Genomic DNA, 13,219 nt, shown 5'->3' with positions numbered 1-13,219 from the left:
TCTAGTTCTTCTTCTTCTTCTTCTTCGTGTCGATTGGCTCAGTGTCCAACAAATCATTCTCTTTCAACAACTCAACGTCATCATTCTCGGTAGTTAAAGTTAAGCCAAAAGTATCTCTGCTAATACCCAAAAACTTGTGCAAAAACTCTTGCCAGCGGGATAATTTCAGATCAAAGGGGTCCAAGATGGAACTTCTGCTCAACAAGGTGAATCCGCTACTAGTCAACATCCGCTCGAAATGTTTATCGAAAGAGTAAGCATCCACCGTGATTTGAATCTGGCCCGTTTTCGACTGGTTTTTGCTTTTTTTTTTCGCCAAAAACTCAGAATACAACTCTCTGCTCCGCAACACGGCCCACTCGAGCAACATCTTGTCGAAATCAACCTTGGCAAACACTTTTCTAATATGAATGCCACTAATGACAACCTTGAACTCGTCCGCGGTGCTATTATCCAGATCGGGCCTCACAGTGCCAATAGCAATGGGGGAATCACGGTAAATCACCAACTCGCTATCCTTGTTAACCGCACCCGTGGCGGCATTGGCAAATTGCCTAACGTCAAATCCAAATATGACATCGCAATGCTTGCGCTCGACAAATTTGCTACTAACGGACCCCAATTCGTCACTCAACAAGAACGCCAAAAAGCCAAAACAGGCAAATATGCCTGCTAGCACCGGCAACGTCGATATCACGCCAAAGACGAAATCCTTCTTGTTGCGCAATGCCAATGTGAAGAACTCGGCGACGTTATCCAGCACTTCAATAAAGTCCCATAACGATCTCGAAAACACAATGGGCACAATCAAGGTGTACAACGAGATGGCGATGGGGTGCCACAAGATGTACTTGGTTAGTTTCGCTTGTGTCTGCTTGAACTTGTCTCCTTGGAGCACGATGGCTGCTTTGGTCAAGTCCGGCGTCAATTGCGTCTTGCTTAGCGTGGGCGCCGCATCGACGTCCAAGGGTTTGTTCAAGTCTATAGGCTTTTGTTCCACTGGCATCGTTGTAAGTGTATAGACAGGTATCTCAACTTTTCAAAAAAAAAAAAAAAAAAAACACTCGATGTGAAGAGGTAACGAGTTAAATATGTATGGGGGATATTAAATGAGATGAGATGAGACCTTGTAAAAACGAGCTAAAACAACCAAAAAGAAGAGACGGGTCTATTATTTGATTGCAAAATTCAATTTACGGTGGATTGTGAAAAGAGGCTTCGTTATAATATGCCACCATCTCCGTATTACTGTTGGTAATAATTACCAAGCGTGCACTCTGTGCAAAAACATCTTCTCGCCGCATTTGGGGGTAATAAAAAAGCCGCCCTGTAATTCATGGTTTTTTTTTTAACGTCGCCTTAGCTTCACTTCAGAGCTGGGTGGCACACGTGGGGAGGGGGGGGGGGGAGTTTAGAGAGGTATACTTGGGACTTGGGACTTGAATACACCTTTGGTTTCAAAACTGCACACGATGTATACAGAACAGATTAAAACCAATTCCCTCTTTACTCGAGAGTGAGATTGTTTGAACTGGGTTTGGTATGAAGGGGCGTGCGGCGGGGGGTAGCGGGAGTTTCCCCAAAGCTCAATTGCAGTTGCTTGTGTCACGTGTATGTCACGTGTATATCACGTGCATTGCTTCGAGACAACAGCACGTGATTGGATCATCCTAGATAACCAAAGGTTGATCGCCTTGTAAAACCAAGGGTATTGTTAAAAGTACCACACAAGACCCAAAATAAAAAGTACCAGGGGAGACACAGGTGAATCTCCGAGTACTTCCCTGGCAGAGGACATAGTTCTACTGCACCCGCGAGACACGAGTTCTTCCGCATCTTGAGATCTGGAGATCTGAGTTGTTGATTATAATATGGCAGCTATTATATTACTTGTCCAAACACAACGGTCTTGTGACGAAAGGACCCCCACATCCCAGCAAAATGAAACCCTTGTAAACCAGAACCATTGAGCGAGTACCAAATGTAAGAGTTCATTTATGCAGACATCACGGGACATCCGACTTGTAAATACAGTTGGCCTTTTTTCCTTTTTTTTTTTCCTTCTTCTTTTCACTGCAAATTGAGTGGGAATTTATTTTTGTAATTGCTTACATATCCTAAAGTGTGGCTGCAAATTGCAACAACAACAACAATAACAAAAAAAAGAGAATCAATTAAAGCTGCTTATCGGAAAACATGCAAGCAACTTAATTACTTGGAGCCTATCCCTTATAAAGCCTATTTCAATCAAAAGACAGCCGGTATAAAAAATGCGCAGTTTGCTTGCTTTAAGGATCCCTGGGTAAAACAATTTGTTTCCACCCAATTTATTTCATCCATGCCGTCCGTCGCAAATCTTGACTTTGAAAACCCCGTGGGGTTATCGTCGTCGCAAATCGAAACCATCGCCATTATTGGCGGTGGAGCTTCCGGCGCGATTATCTTGGACGCCTTGCTCAAGGAACCTCACTCGAAAATCAAAAAGATTACCGTTTTTGAAAGACAGGCTAAATTGGGAGGAGTATGGTTGTTCAACCCGCAAACGATAAAGACCCCCAACCACCTTATCAAGTCGGGCAATTTGAACTTGGAGAATGACCCGCAGTTGTCTAATCCGTTCCTCGAACATAAGTACACGAGGAAGATTATCCTTCCCAAGAATCAACAGGAGCGATTTGTGCAGACTCCAAGCTATCATGGAATCAAGACCAACATCATTGAACAGATGATGACTTATAGCGATGCCAATAAATGGGATACAACTGAAGAAGATACGAAATACGTCGTGGGGACAGTTGTCCAGGATTACATTGAGAAGTACATCGAGAGGAACTTGTCCGATCCAAGAGTGGACTTGAAGTTGAATTCGACAGTGGAAGACGTCGAGAGAATAGCTCGAAATGATGGTTATGATGATGACAAGATTCAGGCTGACATTCCGTACCGTTTCAAAGTTACAGTACGTACACCACACGATGAACATCAAGACCTCTGGTACCAGCAGGAATTCGACTCGATTGTCGTGGCCACGGGCCATTACCATGTCCCCTTTATACCCCATGTACCAGGTTTGAAACAAGTGCAAGAAACATTTCCCGATCTAGTGCAACATGCTAAATTTTATCGCAAGTCGGAAGACTACAAAAACAAGACTGTTGTCGTGGTGGGATCACGTGCATCAGGGTGTGACTTGACGAAATTCGTGGCTCGTGAACCGCATGCTACCGTATACCAATCGATTCGGAACTTTGACCGAACGAGATTCTTCTCATCTCGACCTAATGTCATTATCAAGCCCCCGATATCCAATTTCGCCATTGACAATAAACACAATAAACTCACGGTCAATTTCGAAGATGGGTCGAGTTTAGTCCAGCCAGATCACGTCATTTACTGTACGGGGTATTTATTCTCGTACCCCTATTTGAACCGCTTATTTGACAATAGCATCACCTATGAAGGTCAAACAGTTTCCAACTTGTACCAGCACACGTTCCTAATTCAGGAACCATTGATTCCCTTTGTGGGTGTGCCAATAGATGGCATATCGTTTAGAGTATTTGAGTACCAAGCTGTCTTGGTGTCGAGATTCCTCACTGGTAAAATCCAATTACCAGCTAGAAATCACCAATTGCAGTGGGTCAAAGAGCGATACCAGACAAAACAAAATACCAGGTTATTCCATACTATTGGTGTGGTTGACGCGTTAGCATATTTGCAAACTTTGACTCAATTGGGCCAAGTTTCTAGTAAAGTCGGCGTGGGACGGGAATTCCCCGCGATGACTCCCGAGGACGTTCTTGTTTATAAGGAAGCTGGGGAAACTTTAAGAAAGTTTTGGGATGAAAGATGAGTGGGTGAGACCAGGGCGGCTGATGTTTATGGAAATATATAAAATTATAGAAGAATAGAATTATAGACTCTTTTCGGCATCCATCACTCCAAAATGGTCAATTGGCTTGATCCAGCATTGAGCAAAAATCAAAGTTCATTGATGACAGGAGGTGGTGTGTGATAAAAAAATAAAAAATAAAAAAAAAAAGCTAGCGTCGCCCAGTTTCGATCCGGGGACTTCAGGGTTATGAGCCCTGCGCGCTTCCACTGCGCCACGACGCTTGTGAAGTGGGTTGGAAACCCCCTTGTAAACTTATAAGAGCAGGGTTGGAAACACCTGCTGTGGGTAATGGTCACGAGACCACTATGTATTTTTGCTTCAAGAGCCTGGTTTTTGATCAAGTTGTGTGGTGATTTATGATATCGATTGGTGGTGGTGGCGGTGGTGATGGTGGTGCCACTCAGCTGTCCGTCACTCGAAATTTTCAAGATTAAGAAGATTCAATGTCTCTCTATTGTGAAAAAGAGAAACAATTCATCAAAAGTCTGGATATTTGATCTTGGGTAATATCGATATGACTCCCGCAATACTGTGGAAGCGAGGGGGGGGGGGGGGGTCTTTGGCATGGTTTTGACCTATAAGGTTAAAGTAGATTCTAAGCCCGGGCGTTTTTTCAAAACTAACTTCCTCTTCCCGCAGTTCATTTACCAACCTTGCGGCCGACCTCTCATTTTCAAGAGTTTCGTGTGAATTCTGTCTCTAATCGATGCTAGTGTGTGTCTATTCCCATCTATGTATTTTTCGCTATTGCAAAAGTTGAAAAATGAGTCAAAACGTCTTGCAACAATCCATCCACACCAATAGATAGACCAGCGGCATCTTAACCAACCAGTAGCATTTTAAACAAACAGAAAGGGCAATTCGTTATAGAAATTCATACACGTTGCCAAATGAATGTCCCCGTACCGCATTACCCGCCTTTCAAGCTAAGGTCATCCTTGATAGACAAAGACCCCGTGATATGGGCACACTATCTAGAAGCATATCTCCACTTGTTGCAATTCATTCAGCAAGGAAACCTAGCCGAGTTGAGTGTCAAATCACAGCAACAGTTTGTTTTGTTTTTGAAAACCTATTTACACGAATCAAGCATGGAGAAGGGCCAAATCTTTTCCCTAGGCGCTATTAACCCGGACATTAAACGAAACGGCGAACTTTTGCGAGGAGCAGTTTTCCAATGCATTAAAAATTACAGTTTTGTCAGGCTAAGCGTTATTGGTGAGAGCATATGGGATTTTATCCAGCTATACGCTAGCAAAAATATCCACACAGTTCGAGGGTTGACAGACGGGTCTTTTAAATCGGTGTTCAACGACAATAAAAAGAGCGGCAAGATCTCATCCGTGCCATCGCTACAGAAACACCTCCAACAATTGATCTCAAGGGGCAACTTTACTCAAGATGACTTGTCTTGTCTAAGTGCGTTCTTGGGCCAGCAAACTGCGAGGTCCACTACGTATGCCATGGGCTCCTCGAACGCCACCGTGACAAAGAACTCGTCTAGCAACTTGCCCTTGGCGGAATCCTTTGTCGATGCTGGCTGGATAGAGTATTTGGAACAGGCATATGCTGGTGGGAAAAGCGTAAATGCAGACACAATCAAAGACGTCATGATCGTCTCCTTAATATCACTTTCGTCGGCCAAGATGGCCAATCTACTCAAGGATCTCCGAATAACTTCGGTGAGCACACTCAGCATCGCCCCGTTGTTGAGCAGTATAATAATCTCCGAGCCGTATAGGGAATTGATACCAGATTTGGAAAGCAGAGTACATTTTTTGAAAGGTTTAGACGCTCACCTAGAGGTTCCTGTGGAACTTGTGGAATCTGGTGTTGAACCTGCGCAACTAGTTCTCAGCGAACAAGATATTCAAAACATTTCCATGCTCAAAGACCTCTTCCCCGACTTGAGCGATGGCAAAGCTAAAGCGCTACTTGACCAATATAACAACGATACAGAGCTTGTAACGGATTTGCTTTTGGAAAACCCCGACTTGATGCAAGAAGTGGAAGTAGCCCAACCACAACCCGATGAGCCGGCTCCCACCAAAGTCAACCTCACTATGGGCAAACCACTCCCAAAGAGGTCAATCTACGATGAAGATGACATTTCTCTTGGTAAATTTGCCAATGCAAAAATCACTTTTGGGAAAAAGCCTCGTGAAAAGTTGCAAGCAGCGGGCTCTGACTTGAAAAAGAAAACTTTAGATGCAGCATTGCGCATGCTTTACGAAAGTGACGAAGATGAGCCCGATGATACTTATGATGACCAAGAAAAGACATCAGGAGAAGCGGTGGAGGATGAGTCAAGGCTGAAACTGAGAAAATCTGGCCGACTAGCTGTGTTGGAAGACGCTTCAGCTTTGGCCTCAGCTTCAACACCTCCACCCGCATCCGCTCCCGCTCTGAGTGGGGTGGATGGAAAAGAGCGCCATCTCTTCAGCATCTACAAACGAGATGGCGAGCAAGTGTTTGCCAAGACTGTGAGAAAGTCAGCGGGACGCCAAAAGTTGAAAAAGGAGATAGGTTGGTCGGACGAGCAGATTGAAGGCTGGTTGAGAATGCTTCTTAAATCTCCACGCAGGTACAAAATTTTAGAAGAAGATTTCTTATACGGCGGAGGCAACCCCAACAGAAGATCCAAAAGCAAGGCAGAGCAAAAAGACGAATACATCGACTACGACGACGACGACAACAACAACGCTGCTGTTGTTGATGATGATGGTGGTGCCGAGAAGAAGAATTCAAAACCGCTGCCTCCCGTTTCAAAAGAAGCTGCACGTAGAACCCAGGCACGGAACGAGAAGAATAAAGCCTCCAGAGCGAATCACAATAGGAAATCTCAACATGATAAGAAGTCCAGGCTGACTCTTGTTGGAATGCAATCGTCAAACTTGACATAAGTAGCGATATATGTAGCAGAAAAAAGACGTGAAAAAAATTAGAAAACGAAAAAAGAGACCTCTAGCCGCTTGGGCCGATTCGAGCAACATCGTTAATGCCGACAAAGGATTGGTTGAACCTCAAGTCGAACCTTTGGATGCTGCTTCGTTATTTATTTTTTAGAGCATCCAACACCCTTTAATTTCCAATGATCACCGCGGTATTCCTATACGACTCCAAGGGAGACATACTCATATCCAAAGTCTACAAAGATGACATCAAAAGAAGTATTGCCGATGTGTTCCGGATTCAAGTGATTAATCAAGTGTCCTCGGGGAGAGCAAGCAGGGAACACCGAACTCCAGTGTTAACGCTAGGGTCCACGTCGTTCATTTACATCAAGCTGGGGAACGTGTGGATCTGCGCCGTTACCAGGTCCAATCAAGACTGCGCTGCAGTGCTCGAGTTCTTGTACAAGTTGGAGGCACTACTATGCACGGTACTTTGGGACGACTTGAAGAAATCACCAACAAAGCTGGACAAGCCAGCGCTCACGGATGCCTCTGTCGTCAATCATTTCCCGCTTTGCTATGATATCCTCACTGAGGTATGCGACTACGGGTACCCGATCAATTTGGACTTGGAGTACGTCAAAAAATACACCATGGGCACCAAGAGCTCCGACATGAACATCTTCAAGCGAGTCCAAGCAAAGAGGACTGCAAGCAGTTCAAAAGTTAATGTCTCACCGGTTCCAAACAACGAAAACGTCACGTGGAGATCGGAGAATATCAAGTACCGTCGAAATGAAATCTTTGTTAACGTGGAAGAAAGAATCAATGTCTTGATGAATGCTCAAAGTGAGATTTTGCGAAGCTATGTTGCCGGTTCAATTCAAATGAAGACTCGATTATCGGGGATGCCGCACTGCCGGTTCGGATTCAATCCAAACACGGTTCTATTATCGAGCAGCCAAGTGGAGTATGATCAAAGAGATCGTTTGGTGGTGTTGGAAGACACCAAGTTTCACCAATGTGTCGAGCTTAGCGCATTCGATCACGATAGGTCGATTCAGTTTATCCCACCCGATGGAGAGTTTCAAATGATGAGCTACATCGTCAATCAAGATGTAAATATCCCTTTCAAAGTCTTCCCCCTGGTCCAGGAGATTGGGAACCGCGTCATTTACAAGATCAGAATGCGGTCATTGTACCCATCGAAAAACTCGGCTACCGGGATCAAAATAAGCATCCCCGTGCCTATATGTGTTGGCACTCCCGAATTCTTCACCACTGGAGGAAAAGCCAAATTTGAAATCCAGGAAAACTGCATCGTTTGGAAATTCAACAAGATCTCGGGAGATCAGGAGTATGCTTTCAATGCCGAAGTGACTGTGGACCCAACTTCCGAGGTTTTCGCTCAGTGGAACCGCCCTCCAATCACTATGGATTTTGAGATTGACACTTATTCCAGTTCGGCCCTAACTGTCAGGTATCTAAAAGTGCAAGAGAGGGGCAATTACAAATCTGTGAAATGGGTCAGGTACAAGACAAAGGCTGGATCCTACGAAATTCGATATTAAGCAAAAAAAAAGTACTTGGTATCCAAGCTTGTCCTTGGGTTCAAGCTTGCTTTGGGGAAAACCTACTCAGTGAGCTAAACCTTAGCCTTCTTTGAAAGTATTAGTTAGTGCCAAATACTGAACCTTTGATGTTCATTTTATAGCTCTATCTGTCCACTAAGTCATCTCCTCTTGAATTGTAGCTTTGTTCAAAAAAATTTTGTAGTATTATCTAGCAAATTGAAATTCCACTTTATGCAAAACGGGCATCGTGCGTGAGAGAAAACGGAAATTTTGATAAAATAGACGAACTCACCCCGCCAACATCTCATCCCAACAGCATCCCAACATCAAAAGCGTACGAATGAGAGATTTGGTAGTTCTAGGAGGCAAGTCGCATCCCTTATTGACGAAATCCATCTGTCGAAATCTCACACTCGAGGAAGGGAAAGTGGACTCACGGAAATTTGCCAATGGGGAAATTTCCATCGAAATAAAGAACAGCGTCCGTGAAAAAGATGTTTACATTGTCCAAAGTGGCTGCGGCGATGTCAATGAGACTTTCCTCGAGCTATTGATTATGATGGCGGCGTGCAAGACTGCCAGTGCAAAAAGAGTCACTGCGGTGTTGCCCTTGTTCCCTTATTCTCGACAACCAGATACTCCCATGTTGCCCAATTTGACTGGAGCCCCCAGCGTGGCTACAAAGAAGGAAGAGTACACTTTTGACAGCGCTCCAACTACACCTAGACCCTTGTCTCGTGACGGGGTGAGGTCGAGCTATTTCGAGAAAGAGCTGAACAGCACGGGATTGGGAGATGGCTCGGTGAAGGAAAAGGATTCACTTCGGGTTAATGCCACCAAGGCTCCTCAGCCTACGCGATATACACCAAAGTCAATTGTAACAAATGCGGCCTCAATTAATTTCTTGCCGCAAATTGATGCCCAGGGCAAGACCGAGAGCGGGTACAAGCAATGGATCTCACCGAACGGCACGTTGATTGCCAATTTATTGACCACGGCTGGCGCAGATAGGGTCATCACGATGGACCTCCACGACCCGCAATTTCAAGGCTTCTTCAACATTCCAGTTGACAATTTATATTCGAGACCCATTTTACAACATTACATCACCGATTACATCCCAAACTATAGAGAGTGTGTTATCGTGAGTCCAGATTCAGGCGGTGCCAAGCGTGCTACTTCAATTGCAGATCATGTTGGTTGCACTTTTGCCTTGATCCATAAGGAAAGGAGAGTTAAAGTTTCAAAAGCTCCACCACCATCACTGTCCTCGATTTCGTCGGAAAACTCCCCAATAACCCCCCAGACGGCTCAGTTTACACCTCAAAACCACACTCCTCACCAACACCACCACCACCAGCCCCACAATCACCACCAGCATGCTCCTAGAATGGTTGCCACTACAATGTTGGTTGGAGACGTGCAGGACAAAGTATGCATCTTGATTGATGACTTGGTGGATACATCGTATACAATCACGAGGGCCGCCAAATTGTTGAAAGACGAAGGAGCTAGCTACGTGTACGCGTTGGTTACACACGGTATCTTTAGCGGAGACGCGGTCAATAGGCTAAAGATGAGTCAAATTGACAAGATTGTCACTACAAACTCGGTCCCTCAAAGTGAGCATGTCACAATTCTAGGTGATAAGCTCGAGGTGTTGGATGTGAGCAGGGTCTTTGCGGAAGCCATTCGCAGAATCAACAATGGCGAGAGTGTCAGCATGTTGTTTGATCATGGTTGGTGAATCCATCAACAACTGAAACAAAACATTTTTGGAAATGAGCTACTCCATGGTATCCAGACTCCAATATACAATTTTGAATTCCTCAATATTCTAGTGTTCCTTGAACTGTTTCGTAAAGAGCACTTGCTGCAGCAAAGGTTTTTTTTTCTCTAGAGCAGCCTCTTGAGGGTCTGTCCGGCCTCTTGTAGCACTGCTAGCTACGTAGTTGTGGTTGTTACGTGTTCTGTATGCATCTGTGTGGTGAAGGTGAGTGTTGTGTTGAGTTGAAAATGTGACGTGTTTTTGGAACTGAAAAATTTCGAGTCTTGAAATTTCCGAACACTTCACACTTCTGAGCTTTCATAACATTACACGTCAGTTTCAACCACTTACACCGAGTCATTTCCAATCTTGCTTTATCAATTGACGCTATATATATTTGTGCTATAGAGCAGGTCCTACTCCTCCTTCTTCTCCTTTGTGCAAAACTTATATCATCATAGATGTCTCAATCAGTGAAGAAAAAGTCAGCTGGAAGCAAGAAAGGTAATAATACCAGTGCTGCTGCTGCTGCTGCTGCTACTTCCAATGAAGTCGATGATCACAGCAAAAAACTTAATGGAGCTCGTGACTCCAAAAACATTGGCCAAGATGCCGCTTCCGCCAACTCCGAAGTTCAATACTGGGCGGCATTGGCTCTGGTGACACTTGTCGCTGTCTATGTCCGATTTGTTAAATTGGGGACCCCTAACCAAGTCGTGTTTGATGAAGTCCACTTTGGTAAATTTGCCTCGTACTATTTGGAAGGAACTTATTTTTTTGACTTGCACCCGCCTTTTGCAAAGCTTTTGATTGCGTTTGTCGGGTGGTTGATTGGATACAAGGGCAAGTTCAAATTCGACGCAATTGGCGATTCGTATATTGAAAACAATGTGCCTTACATTGCCTATAGAAGCTTGCTGGCGATTCAAGGGACGGCAATCATTCCAGTCATGTTCTTGACCATGAAGACGTTGGGGTTCAGCCCCTTGGCTTGCTTATTCTCCAGCATCATTGTTTGCTTTGACAATGCTCAAGTCATTGACAGCCGTTTGATCCTTTTGGATGCAACGTTGATATTGAGCGTCGCCTTGAGTATTTTCAGCTACTGCAAATTTTCAACCTTCAGAAGACAGCCATTCACCCAAAACTGGTGGACCTGGCTCTTGGCAACTGGAGTTTCGTTGTCATGCGTCATCTCCACCAAATATGTCGGTGTTTTCACTTATTTCACGCTCGGAATTGCAGTTTGTCACGAGTTGTGGTACTTGCTTGATTACAAAAAGGGTTTAACTTTGACCGAATTTGGTAAGCATTTTTTTGCCAGATTCTGGGCTTTAATCGTGGTTCCCTTCACCATTTACTTGTACTGGTTCTACTTGCATTTTGCAATTTTAAAGAAATCGGGACCAGGTGACGCATTCATGTCATCCGAGTTTCAAGAGACATTACTCGAATCCCCCTTGGCCCAGCACTCAAAGGAAGTTCAGTACTACGACCAAATCACCATCAAGCACAAGGAAACTGGAGCATTTTTGCACTCGCACAAGCATGTTTACCCCTTGCGTTATGAGAATGGCAGGATTTCTTCGAACCAGCAACAAGTTACATGTGTTCAACACGAAGATGCCCAAAGCGACCCAAACAACTTGTGGGAAATTGTCCCCGTTCAGGCAGAAGATGACAATGTCAAGGGCAAAGATGTTCACACCAATGACATTATCAGATTTAAACACGTTGGCACTGGTGGCTTTTTATTGACACACGATGTGGCATCTCCGTTGAAGGCGACAAACGAAGAATTCATTGTCGTTTACAACGAGACTGCTATAAGCAGGTACAATGAGACTTTGTTCAGATTGAGATTGGACGTGCCGGGGTCGTCACCAAAGAAGCAAAACCAAAGAAAGCAGATCAAGACTTTGGCAACCGATTTGCGAGTGTTGCACATGGACACGGTGGTTGCCATGTGGACCCACGACGACGAGTTGTTGCCCGAGTGGGCATTCAAACATCAAGAAGTCAGTGGTAACAAGAAGATCCAGGACAAGGACAATGTGTGGACCTTTGACTCGATCAATTTGCAACCAACGGATCCAAGAACCAGATATGTTCCTAAAAAAGTCAAGACGATGCCCTTTTTGAAGAAATGGTTGCAATTGCAAAGATTGATGTTCCATCACAACAACCAGTTGAGCTCGTCGCATCCATTTGCCTCACAGCCCGACTCCTGGCCACTTGCAATGAGCGGAGTTTCGTTTTACAACAACAACGAAGAAAAGAAGCAGATTTTCTTTATCGGTAACGTTATCGGCTTTTGGCTAGAGGTGTGTTTCTTGTCGATATACGTTGGTATAATCTTGGCTGATCAGATCACACGTCGTCGAAACTGCCACTTGCTCAACGACAGAGCCAGATCAAGATTGTACAACACCTTGGGATTCTTGTTCATTGGCTGGGCTGCGCACTATTTCCCCTTTTACTTGATGAATCGTCAAAAATTCTTGCACCATTACCTTCCCGCTCACTTGATTGCCGCATTGTTTTCAGGAGGTTTGGTTGAATTCGTGTGCACAGACAATTCGACCGATAGTGCCAAGTCAAAGGCCCAGTTGAAAAGGGTCAAGATGGCCGTGATTGTTGCTTTAGCCACCACCGGTATTGTTTGGTTTTTCTTCTATTTCAGTCCCATCACTTACGGTGATATCACCTTGACTCCGGACGAAGTCAAGGCCAGACAATGGTTGGACTTTAAACTACATTACGCAAAATAATTTGGAGCCAAAAACAAAGCGGCTGAAGCTCACGAAAAGGAAATGAAAAGAGGGAGAGGAAAGGAAATGAAAATGAAAATGAAAATGAAAAATTCCACACAAATCGCATAAACTCATTAAGTAGAATCTATACAAAGAAAAGGAAAAAAATTTTAAATAACATGGTTTCAATATTTTGTTTTAGCTCTCAATTTGAACGAGGTGATTGTAGAGTGAATGGGGTACGGCGGTGGTGGATTTCCTTTAGATCGGCCGTAATTGAAATGCCCCATCCCCCAAAAAGAATAGACGTTGTTGAAAGTGAGAGAAATTGGAGG

The 13,219-nt window shown here is 44.4% G+C and overlaps 6 protein-coding genes across 6 annotated transcripts; 5 read left to right on the top strand and 1 right to left on the bottom strand. All coding sequences in view use genetic code 12, as the record gives it.

Annotated features, from left to right (window-relative positions):
* Nucleotide 1: 1 nt before the first annotated feature.
* LODBEIA_P25600 (uncharacterized protein) lies at nucleotides 2-1,006 on the bottom strand (the record flags this gene model as incomplete). The annotated part of the gene is made up of 1 exon (XM_066972573.1): nucleotides 2-1,006. One exon carries the CDS (start codon nucleotides 1,004-1,006, stop codon nucleotides 2-4), a length of 1,005 nt encoding a protein of 334 aa, XP_066829498.1.
* A 1,332-nt stretch (nucleotides 1,007-2,338) lies between these two features.
* On the top strand, nucleotides 2,339-3,853 carry LODBEIA_P25590 (uncharacterized protein; the record flags this gene model as incomplete). The annotated part of the gene is made up of 1 exon (XM_066972571.1): nucleotides 2,339-3,853. The coding sequence occupies one exon, from the start codon at nucleotides 2,339-2,341 to the stop codon at nucleotides 3,851-3,853; it is 1,515 nt and encodes a 504-aa protein (XP_066829497.1).
* Nucleotides 3,854-4,785: 932 nt separating this feature from the next.
* On the top strand, nucleotides 4,786-6,798 carry LODBEIA_P25580 (uncharacterized protein; the record flags this gene model as incomplete). Its single annotated transcript, XM_066972570.1, has 1 exon — nucleotides 4,786-6,798. The coding sequence occupies one exon, from the start codon at nucleotides 4,786-4,788 to the stop codon at nucleotides 6,796-6,798; it is 2,013 nt and encodes a 670-aa protein (XP_066829496.1).
* Nucleotides 6,799-6,986: 188 nt separating this feature from the next.
* Nucleotides 6,987-8,360, top strand: LODBEIA_P25570 (uncharacterized protein; the record flags this gene model as incomplete). Its single annotated transcript, XM_066972569.1, has 1 exon — nucleotides 6,987-8,360. One exon carries the CDS (start codon nucleotides 6,987-6,989, stop codon nucleotides 8,358-8,360), a length of 1,374 nt encoding a protein of 457 aa, XP_066829495.1.
* A 343-nt stretch (nucleotides 8,361-8,703) lies between these two features.
* LODBEIA_P25560 (uncharacterized protein) lies at nucleotides 8,704-10,110 on the top strand (the record flags this gene model as incomplete). The annotated part of the gene is made up of 1 exon (XM_066972568.1): nucleotides 8,704-10,110. One exon carries the CDS (start codon nucleotides 8,704-8,706, stop codon nucleotides 10,108-10,110), a length of 1,407 nt encoding a protein of 468 aa, XP_066829494.1.
* A 482-nt stretch (nucleotides 10,111-10,592) lies between these two features.
* Nucleotides 10,593-12,902, top strand: LODBEIA_P25550 (uncharacterized protein; the record flags this gene model as incomplete). Its single annotated transcript, XM_066972567.1, has 1 exon — nucleotides 10,593-12,902. One exon carries the CDS (start codon nucleotides 10,593-10,595, stop codon nucleotides 12,900-12,902), a length of 2,310 nt encoding a protein of 769 aa, XP_066829493.1.
* Between the last annotated feature and the right edge of the window lie 317 nt (nucleotides 12,903-13,219).

The sequence above is a fragment of the Lodderomyces beijingensis genome, assembly GCF_963989305.1.
Source record: "Lodderomyces beijingensis strain CBS 14171 genome assembly, chromosome: 3".
In the NCBI taxonomy this organism is placed as follows: Eukaryota; Fungi; Ascomycota; class Pichiomycetes; order Serinales; family Debaryomycetaceae; genus Lodderomyces; species Lodderomyces beijingensis.
This window is presented reverse-complemented; position numbering and strand designations above follow the sequence as displayed.